Here is a 22,662-nt window from a genome sequence, read left to right as displayed (position 1 = left end):
TCTGGATGCCTTGTTGGTTGGACAGTTTGTTTCCCTTGCTTGTTTTTAATGATGCCATTATGAGCAATAAATGGTGCTCAGATTTTTTTGACTTGCATAAATGCATTCCTGGTGCAACCCTTCCTGTAGTTCACTTCAAATTGTTTACATTGGTCATCCCAGTAAACTTCATTATCCTTCCTTGTTGCCCTCTAGAAAGCTGCATTCAGTTTTCTTACTTCTTCCATTCGCCTGCTGCCTTGGATGCTTTTCTTTGCTCAGCTATTTTGATGGTTTCATCTGAGGGCCAGTTGCACTTTTTTCCTGGCTTCATGTACAGTAAGTGTTCTCCTGCAATTCTAATAATGGCTGGGTGAATTTCCTGCCACAGTTCATCAGGCGTCTTCTCAGTGGTGCCCAGGAGTTCAACCTATTTTTCACCCTAATTGTATATGTAATAGGAATTTTAGTGACATGAAACTGTCTTTTTGATGGTGCAGAGTTTAATTTTAATCTTTGCCACCAACAATTCATGATCTGAGCCACAATCAGCACTTGGCTTTTAACAGCAAGGACTGAACTGATCCATAGTTGAGTGCATAGGACATAGTCAGTCTCATTATGGTGAGATCCAGTCAGTGAGGTTCAAGTGTATAAGCAGGGCTTGTTCTGTTTGAATCATGTATTCATGATTCTAAATTGGTTTTCTTGGCAAAATTGAACCAAATGATCACCTACATCATTCCTCTCACCTAGTGGAAAATGGCCAGTGATGCCTGTTTCCATTTATTTGCCAACTTTTGCATTGAAGTTGCCCAAAATGTAAACAATGTCATTTTTGGGCACTTGTTTCAGAGTTCCTTGGATAATGGCATAAAAGCTCTCTATTTCAAGCTCTGTTGCAGCAATCATTTGGGCAAAGATTTGGACACTGTGATACTGAGGGCTTGGCGTAAATCCTGATGGTCATAATTTGGTCACTGACAGTTGAGAAGCTTTCCACTGCTCTAGCAAATTTCTTGCTTTCAATAAACGCCACTTCATTTGCTTTCCTGGTATTATGTCCTGAATAATAGACAGTGAAATCCTCAAACTGGAAAAAGCCATTGTCTGACCAGTGTAGCTCCAAGGAGATCAATTTCCAATCTGATCATCTCTTGTTTGACAATATCTAATTTACCCTCTCATTCCTCTGAGCTTCCATGTGATTATCCAATGTATCTCTATACAGCGCAGCCATTTGTTTCTGCCACTGGCTGCCTCAGCAACTGGGATTCCTGTTATCCTACCAGGGAGCCCTGGTAGTGCAGCAGACTAAAGCAGACTAAAGCACTGTTATTAACATCAGCTGCCTGCAATTACTGCAAGTTCAAATCTCACCAGGCTCAAGGTTGACTCAGCCTTCCATCCTTTCTAAGGTAGGTAAAATGAGGACCCAGATTGTGAGGGCAATAAGCTGACTTTGTATAAAATATACAAAAGTATGAAGGCTATTGCTTAACGCATTGTAAGCCACCCTGAGTCTCCGGAGAAGGGCGGCATATAAATCAAATTAAAAAAAAAAAAATTAGGTACCCTAACTGACATGTTTAAGATTTTTTCTATAGAGTTTTCTTGGTGAGCCTGTAGCTCACTTTTCGATAGATGCCCAAGGACAGCAACTGCTGCAGTCCTTGTTAACCAAGGCAACAGGTTAACAGGTTTTTTTGTTGACTCATCATGGTTAATGGGTTTGTGGATACTCTTAATCTGATTCCTTCATTGAGACCTGTCTGGCTTGATATATTTCCTGGTCGTATACCTCTAGCATAGCTGTCAGCATTACAAAACACACAAGCCCCTCTCCCAAAGGAGAATTCTACATGGAGGAGCTTCATATGATAAAAAGTGATAAATTAAGAAACATAAAGGGTGGTTAGCTAATATCCCTATGTGGTTGTGAAGCCTAAATGGAGGAAAAGGTATGGGAGAAGAGGAAGGTGAACTGAAGAAGAAAGTTGAGAAAGTAAGCATAATAAGAGATATAGAAGGAGCTTCTAGAGCTTTTAATGCATATAATTCTTCCTTCTTCATGCATTTTTCAAAGGTCATTGAAATTTTATAAGTATCAATTCACGCATTTCCCTATCACTTATTTTACAGGGGTTTTTTTTCCCCAAAAAAAATGTCTTTAGAAGCCATCAGTTTGAAAGCACCAGAGGGGTATGGTAAGAAAGCAGGGTATAAAAATAAATAAAAATTTCCTCTCCAGTTAATAGACTAAGTAACTGGAATAAGTCTGATGCTGATCTGGCATTTTGAAGGTATGAAATGATAGATATCTACCATAATTTGCAAACATGAAGGACAGGCATTTTGTAAATTACTACTGAGAGGGAAGAAGATATGATGCAGTTTCATCTAAATAAGAACGTTTGTGGTTTATGTATAAAAAAGCCTGGATGCGAAAGGAGTGTAAATTGTGACCAACATTATAGAACAGGGGCTTTAAGAAAAACTCCCACAGAAACATTTAATGTAAACCAAAGACTTTTCCAGTACCTGCTATTTTGCCTTTGACTGTAAGATGTAAAGGATCTTGAGAGGAAACTCTGAGTGAGCTTTTATGTAAAGGAAACCAATAAAACAATAAAAAGTCTACAGTATTACTCTTCATGTTGATACTTATTAAGTCTCATTGCATAAGAATGTGAAACATGATAATGTAGAGTTTATAACACCCAGAGGGTTTTGTATACAGCAAAACATTAAAAATTATCTAAATTAAGTCATCAAATGCTTAACAGATTTTTGTCTTTAAAAAACTGTTTGTTTATGTCATAGGTTTGAGATCAGAGAACAGAGGGATTTTGTTCCCTTGATACAAGAGATGTTGTTTTGTCCTTTAGTTTTCAACAGTCAATCCCATTATTTTGTTTCAGACAATGTTCCTATGAAAAGTGCCCCTAGATTAATTCATGTTCACTGCTGTATTCTTTGGTATCCTGTAGCACTTCTTCTACACAAAAGGTTCATTTCCAGAAGATCAAATGAGCTTTACTGATGAATGCAACAAGATCTTCTTCCCTGTATCTGGTGTAAGGGAAATCAAAGCATGGAAGATTTCTTTTAAAGGTCTTTTTGCCTTTTCAATTACCAACACTCTCTTTACCTTTTTTTAAAACTAACCTTACAGTTTAGTCCAATGTGAGCTGTTTCAAATGTTCAAAAGAACATATGGTGTAATCTCTTGGGTCAATGGTACAGAGTGCAGGTGGCAGATTACATGATGAAGGCTTCTACATTTAAGAATGTTCTTTCCTTGGAAAGCTAATATGCCGGTGAAAGAAATGAGGCTAGAACCCTTCTTATTTAATAAATAACTTTCTATATTTGGAAATGTTCATGAGAAAATAAATAGAATATGAAGCTTCACCTTCTATTCTGAAGTGGTACATTTTCAGTGGAACTGTTATGCTTTTAATGAATATCAATATTGGTTCAGAGACTCAGCTATTTCTAAAAACATAGTGCATTTGCTAGTTATCAAAGCTAGTTATCAAAGTTATTAAGTTGCTGAGTCACACAGAAATATTTCAGAAGTGAATGTAGGATGAAGTTAGGCATTAAATGTTAATATTATGATTTTATCTGTTGATCCCCATTTCCACAGGTGAGTCCTTAGTTTTATATTTATTTGAAACTTAATTTCCAAGTTTAAAAATAAATATATATGATCAAAAACAATTTCTTGCCTTACATTCTTCCGTACACACGAACAAAATGCAACATTTTTTCTCTTACGTACATGTACACATACTGATGTTGATAATGGTTGCTGTTATAGCGTTTTTATATTGCTTTTTCTGTTTTATTTTTAATTTTTATATTATTTATTATTAGAGTTCCTTGCTGTAACTCTTCACTGTTGTAAAACAGTGAAACAGAAAAAAAATGATAAAAAATCTAAACAAACACTAACAAAGCAATGAAAAGAATAAAAATTAGCAATAAAATATAATAATGTGAATTAAAAGATGAGCAGAAGGGAAGCAGGAAGCACAAGGAGGAGGTCATGTCAGCTAATAAGTCCAGTAGCCACTCCAGTGTGGTACTTCCCTATTGAGACCCGAGGCCAACCAGCAAAGCCAGGTCTTTAGGCCCTTGCAGAAGGATAAAAGGGTAGACATTACCCCAGGGGGAAGGATGTTCCAGAGAGTTGGGGCTATAGCAGAGAAGGCCCTTTTGGATCCTGCCTACCAAAGTTCCTTGACTGATAGCTCCACAGCAAGCCTCCACTTCCAGCATGGGTAGGGATCATTGTTTACTGTTATTCATTTTTCATTTTTATTTACTATTGTTAGATGAGAGGCCTTACAAATCAAAGCAAATCAATTAATAAAAGAATTGGGCAGAGGAAGTTAAGGCCACAACATACCACCTGATAGACTTCATATAATCTTTGGCCCAGGGTTTTGTACCTATGCCATAATATTAAATGTAGCATGTCAATCAGGTATGTCTAGAAGATTTTGACCAAGTTAATTGAATCAGATGCAGATGCAAGATGCAATTTACAGAGTTGGTTCCTGTTATTAATAAAAAAGTTGCAGATGACAGTTCTTGGACGAAACTCTCAACATCTACAGTATTTGCATGCATAGTACCTAATGGAACTGTCAAACTTCATTTATTAATAAATTGAGATTTCAGTGTGCTGCTTAACATGATACTGCATTTGCTTTTATATATGGGAGAATAGCAGTTAAAAGCTATCTAAAACTATTTTATTAAAAAATAAATGTATATTATTCAGCTGAAGCTAAGACTCTATTTTCCTACATTGTATCCCAAAGTATTATGACTATGGTATTGTCCATAAACATTGTTAAAATAAATAACCATAGATGATACAATTTATTTTTTTTCAGCTGCAAGACATATTTAGAAAGAAAAATGAGAAGAAAGAAAGAAAAGGAGATGAAGAAAAGCGTGGAATGCTGGTAAGGATTTTAAACAAATATTAAAGGGTTTTTCATAATTCTTTGAATGTTGTTCTCAGTAGGATAAGGATATTACAAAACAGTAATAACAGGAGTTCCACATTTTCTTTTTTGATGAACACGAGCCTTTATCATAGTTCAAACTTTAACTGAAACCGAAATTGTAGAAGAACAAAATCTGATTTAAAATCAAGCAAATTTATCTTCAGACTGATGGAAATAAACTATTCTTTTTCTACAGTACTGTAAGCTGCAAGTATAATCATACCTGATTTTGATAGGGAAAATAGGTGCAATAATTTTTAGCATTGCCCTGCCATCTTTTTTTAAAGGGAGTATGGTTTTGACATGGAAAATAATTTATTGGGCAGTTAAAACTATTACAGCTGAATTCAAATTTACTTTATCTACTATAGACACAATATTTCTCACATGACTACCATGGTGAGGATTTTTCTAAACTGCAGTAAAATACTTCTACAATTACTTTAATACTATTTGGTATACCATATTTTTATTAAAAAAACCTTTAAAATGTTTCCATCATCAGTAATCACCACCTGCTAAAATGTCTGTGTTAGGAAGTATCTAATACCTAATTTGAATGGTGCCTCTCATGGATAATTATCTCAATTAAAATACCTTATATGTACCCTTTTATTTAAAAATAATTAATAACTCAAAAGTAAATGAGAGCCTATTGCAAATGTTACATGGGATATTTGCTAATTTGTAATGTGCTTATCTTTCCAAAAGGTTCTTGCTTGTGTCAGAAATCCATCTTTTAAAAATATAGATGAATAGCATGAAGGGCACCTAAGCCTCTGGGGGTTTTTACTGGTAATAGAAGAGATAGATACAAAAGAAATAAGTAGCAGGCATAATTAGATGTTCATAAATAGATCATTTGTACCAATGAAGAGCACTTTAAATAAGAGTATTTCAGATGTTAGAACCAATCTTGCAATTTCTTCTCCTCCAGCAGCTTTATTCCTTTCTTTGGAAGAGCCAGAACCAACCAAAAAGGAAAAGATTCTAACACTTTCTATGAACAATTGCATAAACAATGAAATTTGTATTTTGATAGGGATATAACTCTGTTTCTTATTAGTCTTATATAATTATATTTTTACAGTTGTATAATTGTATTTTTAAGATCAGAATGTGATCTAAAGGTAATTAAAAATCTACATTAAAATGTGGCTTATAACCTCAGCTATAACTTTTTTTCAATACAGGTTTGTATCTCTTAGCTAATTGCTGATTTCTTTCCTTTTTTTCTACTGGTTTTATTCGGAAATTCAACTCTTCACTCATACTGCTTTATATCAGCATCTCCAGCTTTATGGATACCACAGTTCTACTAATGTATGTATTCTAAACTTGTTTACTGATCTATAAACACTATTTTTATGATACAAACATTATTTACAATACAGTATATTTGGCAATGATTAGATTTACATATTCACTAAGACAGAATTTATTTCATTTGATTTTGGCTTAGCATGTGTTAATTCAGCAACCGAATCATATTTAATAAACTGTGATTATATAAATTATAACTTACTGTAATGTATGGAGCAATTCACTTTTAAAGCCACATGTTCATTATAAATCAAGAGAAACTATCTGTAGTAAGCCTAACTTGGATTTTTTTTGGTTCTATAATATTGAGGTAGAAGGACAAGATAGTCATTGTGTCTTTTTATTTTATTCGTTTATTATTTATTTATGTAAGAAAATTTATATGGCTGCCCAACTTATTCTCAATGGCTCTGGCAGTTTACCAAGATTAAAACCCAGTATAAAAGCAATAAAAAAGCAATCACTCCCACCTCTACCTCCACTCCAATAACAATCAAATAAACCATTTTTATTATGTTGTTCACCAAGACAGCTCCAGATTTACACCATAGGTGGATGAAAAAAACTGGTGGGAGATGCAACGGCTGTTTGTTCTTCTATTTGCTTTTGATCATCTATAAATATACTGGAAGTTTTTATTTCTAACCTCTTTGCTTTATGGAGAACTCATATTTAGACTTACAATGTGATTACTATAGATTTTAAATATCTTAAAACTCAGGACAATGACATTTTTTGACTACAACTTAAAATTCAAGTCTTAATATTTGTAGTGAGTGATAATACTATACATATAAGATTATATGCTCCCTTTGTATGCTGCCAGTTTAATTGAATTCACCATACCATGTAGGTAAATTTCAATACTACTGTATCAGGTTCAATAGTTAAGCTATGAGCTTCTCTTCAGGCAGTTTATTTTATTTAGAAAGAGCAAAGGAATATTCAGTATTAGTGTATGTTTTAATTAACCAGGTAAGATAAAAGAGGTCGGTAAAATTGGAACCACCCTTAGAATGAAGACTAGCTTGTGTAGTCTAGAAGAATTAGAGCAAGAGATAGGCAGACAAGAGAAACAATCAGTTCAATTATGAGTTTAATTTTAAGCAATTAACTTTCTGCTGTTAGAAATACAATCCTTTTTAGGAGCAGTAACATTCTTAAATAATGTAAGATAATAGTGAACCATTAAGGACACAGCATAGATACAAGTGGGCTGAGTCAGAGTAGAAAAACTTACTGTCATACCTTCATATTATGTATTACTTTCCCAGATCTTTGTCTGATGCATGCAGTAAGCATGCATTGCATGTGCCTTCTGACACCCTAACAAATGTTGGATGAAAATTAAGCATGTACAGTTGGACAAATACTAACTAGTTCTGTTTTGAACATATATGTATCCTGAACAATTTGCTGGATATTGAGGTACCTCAGTATCCACCAACTATCAATCATTATCAAGGCACTGAGGCATACAAAGGCATACAGTTTTTCTTCATATAGTCAGTAGTTTAACAGGCTCGCACAACGTATTTGTTCTCTGAACCTGAATATTAGGTAGATGCACCTCATACAACAACAGGAGCGCTCTGCTTTTCATTAAATGTCAATCTGAACAAAAGAATCTCAAGCCTGAAAAAAGTAGGGCTGCTTTCATAAGTAGCAGAGGAGAATTATGTTTACATGAGAACAAAAGCTTTTTTGCCCTACTCATTTTAAAAATATATACAATGGAGCACCCCATTTTTAAAAAATTATAAATAATCAGTAATCATAAATCCTTTACACAGGAAGATCCATAGGCTGAAGAGTGGACTTGCTACAGTTTTTTAATATTCACTTTACTGTTTCTTTTCCCTATATCACTACTATCATGTTCAACCTCAGTAATTCTCACCAACCATTTGCTCAGTGACCAAAATTATGACAAGTCCCTGTATCCAAATGGTCACGTGATCATAATCTGGGTGCTTGGCAGCTGGCTCACACTTACGATGTGAGCATCCCACACTCACATGATTGTCATTTCTGGCAATGCAAAATTAGTTTTAGATTGAAATGTAGATTCTTAAGTGTACCGACTTGGAATTTTATTCAAAATTAATGTGTTTCTTTTTTAGGTAATATTTACAAATAAGAATCTCAGTTAATATTTTAACAACTCATAGAGGAATGTCAAAGCATTTAAACATGCTGTACACTAGAGAAAACCTAAAAGTAACATAATTTCATAGCATATAATTAAGGATACCTTTCTTCCTAAAGAAAAATATCTACATTGGATTGCAGCATTCAAGTATGTCTGTGTGGGTGGGTGTATTGAGAGGCTATGCTGGCTTCTGATGAATATTCTATTTTATCATTCAGCCAAAGCCGTAATAAGAGAGATGTTTGGGTTACTAAAATAAAATTTAAAGTTCTTAATTTAATTTTACTAGATTATTTTAAAAATTCTTTTAATCTGATGTATTCCACATCAGGCTCCTATCAGACAAATCCATGGGACTTGTCAGTCATAACTGGCTGAAAGATAAGCCTGTGCAAATCCTTTCTAGCCCAGGAACAAGTTACAAAGCTTCATGAGCTTGGACATAGTTGCTTCAATGATTTTAAGAAAGGTATTTTCTGCATGATCCCACAGGTAGATAGTGAAGGGCCTGTTTAAAAAAATTTGCACAACCTTATAAAAGGCCAGTTGATTTTAATAAGCCTTTCTCTGGAATTGATACACATTACTACTTTTTCCTTAAACATGGTGGAAAAATGCATAATTTGAAATTAAAAGACAAGAATAAAATGTTCTTTCGAATTGGGTACATCTATCTAAGGTATACACATACTGTTTCAGACTTGCTTTTCCATCTGTATGTAATTTAAAACTGAATGTTTTAGACAATTAAAAAAGAAATCATATAATTGTAAAAGTATATGATAAATGAGGAAATGGTACTCAGACCACTGCAGAGATGTTATAGTGTATAGTTGTTCTTGCTGACTGATTTTTTTTCCTCTCCCCAACATCGATGCATTTTTGAAATTCTACAGGTGCTCAAAACAGCTGGAGAGGATCTTGTTCCAAGAAGCTATTGGGACACTCTGAGACGTAGCACAAGTCAGGCACTCTTTTCAGACCTCACAGAGGTATAATAAAACCTCTGTACGGCCCATAAATGTATTTCATTGTTTCCCATGCAATTTTATTGTTTTTCCTCATTGTAAATAACCTGTCTTTTAAAATATTTTTGTCTCCCTTTAGGTTTTTTTTTTTATTTGTTCCTTGGCATTTCTTTGGTACATGTATTTATTAAGCATTTATTATTGAATTCAGAGTGTTAGCCTTTTGACCTATGGTATTTAATCTTCACAATGACAAAATTAATATTGTGTCTTGTACACCAAAAATATCTGATGCCTATTTATCTTGTGACATAAAAAATCTATAAATATTCTTCTCACATACTTAGAACTAGACTACATTTGAAAGTTTGGAAGCCCCCTTCTGAAAAACCTCCAACTATATTAGGGCTACAGATTCTTGGATATTGGCCTAAATTGATATTCTTCTATGAAACAGCTGATAATAAAGCTTCATCCAAGCTAAATTCAAAAATTTTGGAAACTTTTCCACATATATAAGCAGCTAGGAGCAGCTTCCGAAGAAGCAATGCAAACCTGGGTAACAATATAATGATTAGAAAAGAGGTTTCTCCTTCTACTGGAAAAGCATCTGTAGTAAATAATAATAAATTCATATTTTTAACATAGTCTTGACAATTCAAACAATGATCTGACAAAAGAAAAGAAGATGGGATAAAGAACAGAAAACTAAATAATTCAGTCCCAGTTCATAAATAAGAACCCTTACAGCTTGTAAAGGATTTGGGCTGCTCGATAAGTCTTGCATAAGATAATTGCCATGTATGATCTTGTTCTTACATAGCAGTTGTCCTGATGATTTCAGCCAAGCCTGTCATAGAAATGCAAGTTCTAAACAAGAGAAAAAACATTACTCTGCTCCCCCATCTGAGAAATAATGCAGAGTACTCTATTACAAACAAGAACTGCTGCAGTTTGCTATCAAATAACTACATCTGGATTCTATCCCTTATGAAACTGAAAATTAATTAGTCATGTATGAAAAATCCATGCCTGGTAATATTTACTGCCAAAATTTTAAATAGTAAATTTAAATCAGAAATTGTGAATTTATATTTTAATCTACAAAGCAGCTTTTTATAATTCCAGTTTTCATTCATATTTGAGGCTTTTCCACATAAGTAGTAGAAATTTTAACATTTTCACATGTATAGATTTTTCTGAGACGCAATTAGATTTTTAGGACCATAATCTGATGAACATCTAAAATAGATCTTAATAAATTTATTTCCCCAACAAATTCATTTTTCATTTTTTGTATTAAAGAAGCAATTAAACAAAAATCATGATTTGCCTTTTTAGCATAATTCAGCTAAAATATAAAATATCTTGTTTAATTTCTGTAATTCATTTCACCCAATTTCAAACTTTTTAACTGTCACTGATATATCCTCACATCCGTATGTTACGTTTGTTTAATTAAGACATTAAAAGATTATTTATATGATTTGTGAGCAAGATTAATTTTTATTTATTTATCAAATTTAGAAACTGTCCATCTCACTTTCCAATACTCTGGGTGATTTACAAATACATTGTAAAATGTATTTTGTAATCATTAATGTATTAATTACTAACTATATAAAATTAATATATTAATTACTAATTGATTTTGTAAAATATGTATTAGTTTGATAGACGTAATGATATTTTTAAATAAAATTCATTGTTAATATTTTGAGTTATTTTTGTTTCTAAAATCATGCATTAAATTTATTGTCAACTGCTAATGTGTTTTTAAGCGTGCAGATGACTTTACCAGTTTACATTCTGATACTACATTGCTGATACACTTTTTTGGAAAGAAAGGAAAGGCTGAGCTTAACTTCGAAGATTTTTACAGGTGACTTTATTTTATACTTTGAATATACAATGAGGACCCAGATTGTTGGGGGCAATAGGCTGACTCTGTAAACCACTTAAAGAGAGCTGTAAAGCACTGTGAAGCGATATATAAGTCTAAGTGCTATTGCTATTATGTTTTTATGTACATCTTATATTTTTGGAAGGTATTTTTCTGATCTTGAATAAAAAGAAAAAATATCTACTTGGATGAATTTGTTTCTAATAGAGGAAAAAAGACATTTTACCATGAAATGCAGAAAAGCCAAATTGAGGAGGCTGTGTAATAGATATTTTTCAAAAAAATAAATTCAAATAATTATAGGAGTGCTAGGAGGAATATGGGTGTTAGTTTTTAGCAGAGAAATTAATCATATGAATTATTCATAGAGAATGAAATAAACAAGTGACTACAACCTATTTGATTTCCTAAATATACTGTATTTATAAATTCAGATCCTTCAATAATTGTTTAAAGGAAAATACTTAAGTATGTTGTTTTAGCTTTTGTTTTGATGAACTGGTGTTTGAAAAATATCATAGCTGAATATATTGTTCTTAGTGTTTTAGTCTCTGAATTAATAGTAGGAATTATTCTACAGCAGAATTTAAACATGAGAGATTTTGCTATTACTCCCCTACCTATCCCATAATCTTTAAGACTTTGATATTAGTATTTTCATAAACTAGGTTTATGGACAACCTCCAAACTGAAGTTCTTGAGATAGAATTCCTTTCCTATTCTAATGGAATGACCACCATCAGTGAGGAAGACTTTGCTCATATACTATTAAGATATACAAATGTGGAAAATACATCAAGCTATCTGGAAAATGTGCGCTGCAGTATCCCAGAAGAACAAGTAAGATTTCCAACAAGAGCCCCAGGCCTCTGCAGAATTTTCATAGCCATATTCTTTTTAGCATCCCAATTGTGTTACTTATTAACTGGAAAAGTAAAATTTTCCTAAGTAATTCATTTCCAGATAGATATGCTTAAATATGAAAGCTACTATTCATTAATAGTCTAAGATTGAAGATGCCTAGTGCTCATACCGTTCTGACTGACAGAATCTAAATAAAAGCATTTTACCCTGGAATCATGTTAAAATATTTTTTAAAAAAAAATATTCAAAGTTCCAGAATATGTTTGTTTATTTCCCCATGAAATAAGTGCCTTTTATCATGAATAAAAATTATACAGATGAATCTTTTAACATGCTGACAGAAAAAGTCCCCTTGCTGTATTTTACTGATTACATCTTCACCAGGAGTGGGTTCTACTTACCTTTACTACCTGTTTCCATCATGCCCGCACGCATTGCATATCACCTATGATAACGTCCGGGTCAGTGGGCAGAGCCTCCCACCGGTTTTACTACTGGTTCTTGTGAACTGGCCCGAACTGGGGGCAATCCACCACTGATCATCACCAATGTCTGTGAAATGCCTTTAGATTAAACATTGGCGATAATATTTTCTCCCACTCTAGCCATCCAACTCATAACATATAATTTATATAATTCTCTATTTGATTACATATCAGATTTTAATTTCAGCTGATTGTTAGTCTGAATTATTTTTCTTAACAAACTATATGCTAAAACAACACATAGCCACATGTTTTATATTTTATCATTTAGCAAAATGAATTATCAAACAACACTATAATCAAATTCAAGTTCTATTAAATTACAAAATCAAGTCGAATATACATTTGTAAAAAGTATGCAGTGAATTAAGCAATTCATCTTGCTGATTGTTGAGAGCCACAGTGTTCTTGACAAGATTTTTCCAAAGTGGTTTGCCATTGCCTTCTTTTTAGGGCTGAGAGAAAATGACTGGCCCAACGTCAGCCAGCTGGCTTCATGCACAAGGCAGGATAAATGGACAGTCTCCTGCTTTCTACCCTGATGCCTTACTACTAACCAAACTGGTTCTATTCAACAGTTAATAGAAGCTAAAACACTGAATAGCTAACATAGTTACTCTTACATAGATATTTAACTTGCAAGTAAGTTAAAGCATATTATTTATTGATTGATTGATTAAATTTATTTGCTACCTATCTCACCACAAGGCAAGTTAATACTAAGAGCAAACTATTAATGAAACATTGAAAGAAAATATAAATAAAGAAGTGCTAATTATAGGAATAAAGGAGTGAGAACATTAATAGATTTTTCTACTTCCTCCAAGGAATCAGAGGGAGTAAGAAGTGGCTGGTAACGTGTCTTTGCTTTGCCTCAGCAAGATAAAATTTCAGCAGTGATAACTCAGAAAATAGGAGATGCCACACGAGCAGATTGTAAAGACTTCCATTTCCCTGAAAGGCTTGTTTGCAGTATATTATTGCTGTTTAATTTAAATCCCATATTTCTATCCAGAGAATAGTATGCCCTGCTCTGTATGTGAGATCAAATATTTACTGGCATAGGTTAATTGTTGTTGTTTACATTATTTTTATCCTACCTTTATTATTCTTTATAAATATCTCAAGGCAGCAAATGTACCAGGGGTGGGTTCTACTTACCTTTACTACCAGTTCGCAATGGGGCCGCGCACAAGCGCAGAAGTCAGTGGGCAGTGGGCGGGACCTACCACCGGTTTTACTACCGGTTCTATGGAACTGTTGTGAACCAAGGGCAACCCACCACTGAAATGTACAGTATATAACACTCCTTCCACTTCTAGTAGGTGAACAAAATAAGATACAGAACACATAGGCTGATAAAATAGAGACCAATGAAAAGATATACAGTAAATGTTTCCTCTTAAATCTGATAATCAATTGCCATCACATTTCCAGGAGATAATCTCTGTTTTAGAATTGAATTGGCAGTGCTAGACAAAAATTATTCTGAAAATTATTCTGAAAAGCGCATAGGTTAATTAGTGAAAATGTGAAAAGAGTCCCAGTGCTTTACATGGTACAGAAATTTCTCTTCCAAATCATTTCTACAACAGGGTCAGTGGTGGGTTTCACTTACCTTAGCTACCAGTTCACTCATGCGCCACTTCTGCACATTTGCAGAACGTATTTGATGGTGTCCGGGCGGAGCTTCCTGCCGCCACTGCTAACACCACTGCAACCCACCACTGAGCAGGGTATTATATATTCCCTTGTTATACTCCTATTATCTTTTAATAAGCCATAGCCAGTCATAAACTCCCTGTTATTACTGCATTAAAAATAACATTTACAGATAATATGTTTTGTTGGCATTGATCCATGCCAAGGTATAATTAGACAGCATAATAAACTTTAATTTAGCTGAATCTATTATTTCTGAAGTGAATAAAAACAGCAACATAGATACTATAAAATACACAGGCTTCCTTAAGTTGCTATAAATTATACTCTTACTGCTTGAAGGCTTTAAATATATATATATATATTATATATAATATTTATATATGCATTATGTATAATGACAGATAAACATTATTAAATATTTTAGAATATATTTTAAAAAGACAAGAGACAGAGGAATTGTTTTACTGCTACCATAGTTTTTCCTGAGACAGCAATGCAGCAGTGTTCTAATAAGTAAAGGAAGCTAAATTGCCTGCTTCTTTTTTTAACTACAAGCCTTTTGCAAGATAAAGAAGGTATTATAGCAACTATCATCTTGGTTCTAAGGTCTAATGTTACTTCATTTCACAGGGCATTACATTCGATGAATTTAGATCCTTTTTCCAGTTTTTGAACAATCTGGAAGATTTTGCAATTGCAATGCAAATGTACAATTTTGCAAATCGTTCAATAGGACAAGGTAAGACTGTCTAATGTCAAGATTTTATGCTTTTCATTTATTTATTTTTCTTATTTATCACATTTGGGTATTACCCAACTCCCAATGACTCTGGGCAGTTCACAATTAAATTAAACTAAAAGAAGGAAAATAGAGAAGTACCCAATTAAAATAAAAAGATAGCGAGAATGAAAGACTGTACAAGAATAAACCAAAGGGTTTTCTTGCCAAAAGTTTAGGCAAAGAACCAGGTCTTCATGATCCTTCTAAATAATACCAGAGTAGGTACCATCCAGGGCTCAGAGGCAGTGGTGGGTTGCTACCGGTTCGCCCCAGATCAGGTGAACTTGTAGCGGCGGTGGCAGGAGGCTCTGCCCACCCGCCTGGACATCTCTGCGCATGCACAGAAGCATCGTGCATGTGAGCGCGCGCACATCCATGAGCGAAACTGGTAGCGATGGGATTTGAATCCCATTACTGCTCAGAGGAAACTTCATTCCTAAGGCAGGGGCTGCAACAGAGAAGGTATGTTTGCCAAGTCCTGATAGATATCAATCTTGCAAAATCAAATTGTCTACGGAGATATTATGGGAAACAGGGAAACAGTCCCTCAAGCAACAAAATCCTATGCCATGTAGGGCATTACAGGCAATAACCAGTACCTTGAATCAAATAATAGAAGAGAAACTCATATTTTTAATTAACTATCCTTCCACATTTCTACATCAAATGTTTCATTAAAAATAGAGCTTGAATTTTCGTGTAATATTAGAAATGACAGAGTTGGAAAGAACCTTGTAGGTTTTCTTGTGCAACCCCCTGCTCAAGCTGGAAACCCTATACCAGGGATGTCAAACTCACTACCCGAGGGCCAGAGGTCTCACACACTGGCCACGCCCATTTCCGGTTTAGCGAAGGGGGGGAAATCGCAATACGTCATGTGACAACAATGTGACATCACAAGTTTGACAACGTGCCCTATACCATTTCAGACAAGTGGTTGTCCAATCTCTTCTTTAAAACATCCAGGGATGGAGCACCACAACTTCTAGAGGCAAGTCATTCCACTGATTAATTGTTCTATTATAATTATATATAATATAATTATATTATAACATTATAAGTCTATTATAATTGCATTGCATATCCAATTGTTTATGCTAAATTAAACTCATTTGAAGAAAATAATTCATCAATTTTCTTATTTAAGAAAAAAAAACTCCATAGCTGGAGATTCTACAACAATTTATCTAAAATATTAATATCAAATTAATAAAACCAAAATAATACATTTAAACATCCCTGATTATAGCCAATAAAATCAGTGGATAAAATGATCGAAATGTAGCTGAATGCACTGATTTAAAGTATCACTTAATATAATTACAGAATTGGGAATAAAACTAAATGTCAAAATTTGAAAAGAAAAATAAGTGTTTTTGCATCCAAACTAGCTTGATTTGTTCAAATTGAATTCTGTTATGGGGGGAATGACCTTGAGAGACCCTGAGAGATGTGAAGAAGAGATGCTGTCTAGGGAATGATCGGATAAAAGGGGACAGGGGAGCCTGCAACCACATAAAAGGCAGAGAAATGCTAATTGACCAGATTGTAGCAAGAGACGGAAGGACATTTGCACTTTCAAACTGCAAGATTCCATAAACCTAGCCTCATAATACAGTACAATTAACTCATCTGCTCTGTTTCATGTCCAGTCTACCTGGAAAGGCTGACAATTAGAATGAGTAGACTGGCTGGTTTATTCAGCAAGCTAAACCAAAATATGAGTTTGTTGCTTTGGTTTTGGTCTAATGAACTGTAACTGACTCTTGCAATTTGTAAACCATTATATAAAACTGATCTAGGCTAGTACAAATTTATCTATAGAGCCTGTTTGCTTTTACTCTAAAATGGCTCACTTATCAGTTATTGAGGACATATTTCTTGCAACAAACCGTCCATTGCATGCTGCTGGGTTAAGCAGAGGCTGCATTAGCATATTCTGGCATTCAAAATTTCTAGTTTTTAAAACAACTCTGTATCACCAAATGAATGGGGACCTGGGATAAACTGACTTTGTACATGACCATATTAGTGGTGGGTTTCAAAATTTTTGACTACCGGTTCTGTGGGTGTGGCTTGATGGGCGTGGCAGGGGAAGGATACTGTAAAATATCCATTCTCTCCCCACTCCAGGGGAAGGTTACTGCAAATCCCCACTTCCTCCCAATCAGCTGGGACACAGGAGGCAGAGAATAGATGGGGGTGGGCCAGTCAGAGGTGGTATTTACCGGTTCTCCGAACTATTCAAAATTTCCGCTACCGGTTCTCCAGAACCGGTCAGAACCTGCTGAAACCCACCTCTGGACCATATGGTCCAGTTACTGGCCTGCCCATTGTGTACTTTCTGCAAGAAGCCTATGGTTGTACCCAGCACCATGAAGTAAAAAAAGTAAAGGCCAGGAGACACTGTTTCTCAGCTGTTCTTTAGGCATTGTGAAATATCAGTACCTTGCTCTATCTCTTTGTCAATTATTATGTAAACTCCCATGACTCTGTATTGATTTAATAGTATACGGAAAATTGGATAGTTTTAAAATGGGAGCAAAATTTCAGGAAAAGCTAGGAACTGAGGATAAGAAAAAAAGAGTGTTTTATTTCTCCCCAGATTTCTGATTAACATTATCACCTTATGTACAATAGAATTTTGTGTATATTTATCATGTAGTGCTATCGCCAAGCCATCAAGTAGTTTTGTTTAGCGCACTAATTTGCTTTGTTTCCTTAGATGAGTTCAAGCGTGCAGTGTATGTGGCTACTGGTTTGAAGCTTTCATCTCATTTAGTGAACACAGTTTTCAAGATCTTTGATGTAGACAAGGATGATCAACTGAGTTACAAAGAATTTATTGGTATTATGAAAGACAGATTGCAGCGAGGATTCAGAGTAAGAATCTAAATTATTGCTTAATCATGTTTATTATATCAGCAGCTTTAAAACTATAACACTGTTTCCATAGCCATTTCAAAATTATCCTTTTGTTGAAGTTAAAACTATTAATCATGTATACTCTAGTTCTAGCCAAATCACTAATTTAGAGGACTGGATATTTGTTTCTTCTGCAGGCTTAAACTACAAGCCTTGCTATTAATCAAGCTGATCTTCAGTTTTTTTATTTAGCAACTTTAATTTTGCAGTTATAATTTATATACAGTACAGACAGTCCTCGACTTACAACCATAATTGAGCCCAAAATTTCTATTGCTATTTGTTAAGTGAAGTTTGTCCCGTTTTGTGACCTTACTTGCCACAGTTGTTAAGTAAATCACTGCAGTTTTTAAGTTAGTAACATGATTGTTAAGTAAATCTGGCTTCCCCATTGACTTTGCTTGTCAGAAGGCCACAAAAGGTGACCATATTATCCCAGAGCACTGCAACCATTATAAATATGAATCAATATGAATTCATAAATATGAATTGCCAAGTGTCTGAATTTTGAGCATGTGACCCTGGGAATGCTGCAATGGTCATAAGTGTAAAATCTGTCATAAATCACTTTTTCAGGGTCATAAATGAACTGTTGTAAATTGATGACTTCCTGTATATGCATATGAAATGCTTTTATAAAATTAAACTAGTTTATTGGGATGGGTTAATAGGACAATTAATTTATTAATATCTATAATCAATTTTGTCACAAATGAATTATACAATAAATCTGCAGATCTTGTATTATTTTTATTTAATTTACAAGTTTAAATTAGCTCAGACTTAAAAGGTTTTTCAAAACCTCAGTAAACTCTGTGATTTTTTTAAAAAAGACTAATACATTTTATAGTATAAACATTTTAGATTAACAAGTCAAAATCAGCAACCATTTAAATCTGTGGCTTAGAAATTGATTGGGCCATGCACCTATTTGAACCAAACAACTGAAACTTTGATCTATTTTTCTCACACTTATATAGTCTGGTTTTCTGTTTTTTTACTGGGTCTCTCTGAATCTTTTATTCATTTGCTCCTCTACTTGTTCCTAGCATTTTTCCCCAATGGAGGGAAATATCTCTGGAGCAATGTGAAGCTATGTAGCTCTCTTAAGATTAGTTACAGCATCTCCCACAGAGTGTTCACGCGATCCACCATTTTCATTAAAATGATTACACAGTTTGACACAATCTTCACTCTTTTTATTTGTGTGTGTGTGATATCATGATGCTAGTATAAAAGAAGTAGAGTTTGCATTGGCCCGCCTCTTTTTATGCAATTTGCCCCTCCTCTTTAGCAACAAGTGATACAATTCATTGTCATTTTTCTAATTTTTACCTGCTACTCTTTCCTGGCCCACTTTCTGATACTTTGTTTGAAGACATTCCACTTTTCCACATTTTGATAGCTGCTGAGTGAAGTAGAATATAAGCTATTTTGGATGAGGCCAACAGTTAGAATCAAGGAAGTATATCAAGCAGGATACTTCACATTTCATACTTCAACTTGATCTGAATAGGAACTTTAAGGATGGATTAACTTCACAAATAATATTTTAGGATTTTGAATTCAAGTGGGTTATTTAGTCCAATCCATGACAATCAGTTGTTTCCCAAATTGGGGTACGTTTCCCCATGTGGCAGACTGTGGTTAGATTGGAGAAGAGGCAGCAATGCAGACTAGTAAAAGGTAATGCCAGTCTAGAAGCAGTGAGGACGAAGTATAGGCTGAGTACTGTTCCCAATTTTTCAGCCAAGTAAGAGGAAGGGCAATCCTTTTCTGCCATTTTTGAACACACAAGACCTGCTTAACATACTTACAATTGATTGTTCAAATGTAGTTAACACTCCTTTATATATTCATAAAATCCCACAACCTTTGAATGTGGTGACAAAATTTACTTTATTACATCTTCTACTGCAAATACTTTGTCACAATATTGTGAAGATGCTATATTATTTATGTTAATAACTAATAGAAATATAGAATATTATTGTAGTATTATTCTAAATACATGCACACACACCATTCTCTAACTCTGAATAAATATTGTTTCCCTTGTACATATATTAATTGCTTTATAAGCTATTTTGAAGATCACATATCTTTCATTTTGTCCAATATGTTCTACTGCCACCTTGCGTTGTATCAATGAATTGCCCAAAGTATTAAATTATATGAGACAAGTAAATACTTTCTTGCCTTAAAATAGCAATTTTATATATTTATTTATAAAGCAGAAAGCTTCTGTCTTTAGTGTAAACTTTTTACCAAACTATCCTTTTTCTTTATATAGTAATCTAATATGTAATCGTATTATAGCTGTATGAGCAGAAAATTTATCTACAATAAATTTACTGTTTTTCTATAATTAATAATTAGCATTTTTTTCATGCCACTGTTTTCCTAATGTTCAGTTGTGACTGCCTTTGCATGCTACCTTTCCATGCATATTTCTTCGTCTTCTGCTTTTAGGGTTACAAAAGCATACAGAAATATACCACTTTCAAATCCTGTGTGAAGAAGGAACTCAATAGCAGACAATGGTATGTTTTTGTGTAGTTGTTGTGTTCTTGGGCAGTATTTCTAAGATTGCTGACAGGAAGAGTTCACTATCCTCAACTTGCTTTTAAAATTGACAAGTGGAATTAACTTTATTAATTAGAGCAAGCCATTTTAGTTTTATAAACTTACAATAATATTATAAACCAGCGATGAAATCCAGCCAGTTCTATCCGGCTCGTACGAATGGGTAGCGCCGGCAGTGGGAGGCTCCGCCCTTTCACCGGGACATTATGTCCCATTTTTTACCCTATGCGCATGCACAGAAGGTTATGTGCATGTGCATGTGCAGAAGAGGCGTGTGCATAGCATGTGTGCGCTTCCGCATGCTCCCATTCCCAAACCAGTAGCAAAGTGGATTTCACCGCTGTTATAAACCTAACCCATCGTGTAAAACATAGAACAAACTGTGAAAAAGGTAGACTATTTCTATCACATTTTCCATACAGTATTGTAAACATGCAAGATGTTATGCCATCCACATAATTCTGAGTTGAGTGAGATTGAAAACAAACCACATCTTTAAAGACTGTCAAATGTCCTTCATAGTATACAACAGAATGGCTACAGCCAAATCACACAGTCTATGTGTTTTGATATGAGATCTCACAAAATTCGTAACTCACAACCTTCCTAACTGAAGGTGCTTGAACCATTTGCATGGCCAACTTTTGTATGGATGATGCATTATGGATACCTGCGGTGGTCAGGGAATAGACCTAAACAAGATTCCTTCCTTCTGTAATTCAATTATAAGATTGTAGCTTATTTATTTTCAAACTTTTTTAAAATATAGTTTTATATATTTCATTATGCAAAACTGTGACAGTGGTGTCTCCTGAAAATGTATCTAATTGCTAGAATAGGCCAAACAATTGAGGCAAGGAGTTAAAAGTATTTGCTTCATAAGGGTAAAACAGACTTTTTAATATTTCTTGAGTGGTAGAAAATAGCCATCTAGTAGGGCCTGGCAAAGGATGTACAATTATTAAATTGACTGTGAAGGATTATATTGAGGGAAAAAATTGAAAGATTAAAAAAATCATAGTAATTAGAACACAATTTAACTGAGCTGGTTGGAGATAATCACTTTTATTTTTGTTTTGATTTTTCACAATGATGGTAATTTTTTATGAATTATTTAGAACAATAGTTTCCAACCTTTGTGGCTTGGCAGCCCAGCCTTGAGGGAAGAGAGGGGAACTGGGCTGTGTCCATGTGAGCGTCGGGCCGACAGACACACACAGCTTGACTCGCACAAGCATCAGGCCAGTCCACACGGGCATGCACGTACAGCTCAACTTGAGCAAGTTGAACTGCGCACGTGCCGGCTTGCTGCTAATGTAAATTGAGCTACACACATGTGTGCACTAGCCCAACGCTCACATGGCCAGGTTCCAAATAAGCCACAGCCCGGTAGTGGGCCGCAGCCCTGATTTATAAATCTTAATTTTTCATCCTATTTGCATATACAGTAACTGTTATGTAGTGTCACTGTTAATTATGTTTTGATTCCCTAATAGAAAGACTTCGCATATGGTTGAAGAACTATGGTGTTTGCGTGATGACTGAATAGGGAAGCACTTTGTAAACTTTGGAAGCACTTTTTGAACTGAAATAAGCTAAAGTGAATGCCAAGTAACCTCTACTTTTGATCAACATTAATGCTTTTTTTTTTGCAAATTGACCACAGAAATCAGGAACAGACCATTAGACCAAACATTTTTTCAGATGAAACAATATTTCAAAATTCTGGACTGTAATTCTTAAAGCATTCTACCTGTTTGATTCAAAATACGACTCATCTGCTTTTGCTGGAAAGGATTCATGTATATATTTTTTAATGTGTAATGTAGTTTTTGACTGGTCATCTGCAGATTCTTACTCACTTTCACTTTCTTTCACCAGACTAGAGTTATGATGTAATGTTTTTCCCCAGTATTATATTTCAATCATGTTAAGCCTATGCTAGTAGAGAAAATTGAAATGTAAGTCCTTAAATCAAAAAAAAAGTATGTGCAATTACACATG

At 34.3% G+C, this 22,662-nt stretch overlaps 1 protein-coding gene across 1 annotated transcript in view; it reads left to right on the top strand.

Annotated features, from left to right (window-relative positions):
• Positions 1-22,383, top strand: part of MICU3 (mitochondrial calcium uptake family member 3) — a 47,346-nt gene extending 24,963 nt beyond the window's left edge. Inside the window, exons 7-16 of the mRNA XM_070948437.1 lie at positions 4,890-4,961; positions 6,294-6,329; positions 7,836-7,838; positions 9,378-9,473; positions 11,231-11,331; positions 12,021-12,192; positions 14,997-15,105; positions 17,873-18,030; positions 20,545-20,615; positions 22,155-22,383. Of these exons, the coding sequence (XP_070804538.1) occupies positions 4,890-4,961; positions 6,294-6,329; positions 7,836-7,838; positions 9,378-9,473; positions 11,231-11,331; positions 12,021-12,192; positions 14,997-15,105; positions 17,873-18,030; positions 20,545-20,615; position 22,155 (819 nt within the window). The 3' untranslated portion in view covers positions 22,156-22,383. The remainder of the gene's footprint in view (positions 1-4,889; positions 4,962-6,293; positions 6,330-7,835; positions 7,839-9,377; positions 9,474-11,230; positions 11,332-12,020; positions 12,193-14,996; positions 15,106-17,872; positions 18,031-20,544; positions 20,616-22,154) is intronic.
• Positions 22,384-22,662: the final 279 nt, after the last annotated feature.

This window comes from Pituophis catenifer, unplaced genomic scaffold (assembly GCF_029215685.1).
Source record: "Pituophis catenifer annectens isolate HBS135680 unplaced genomic scaffold, rPitCat1.0.hap2 SCAF_8, whole genome shotgun sequence".
Lineage (NCBI taxonomy): Eukaryota > Metazoa > Chordata > Lepidosauria > Squamata > Colubridae > Pituophis > Pituophis catenifer.
Note: the sequence above shows the minus strand (reverse complement) of the source record. Positions and strands in the feature narration are given on the sequence as shown.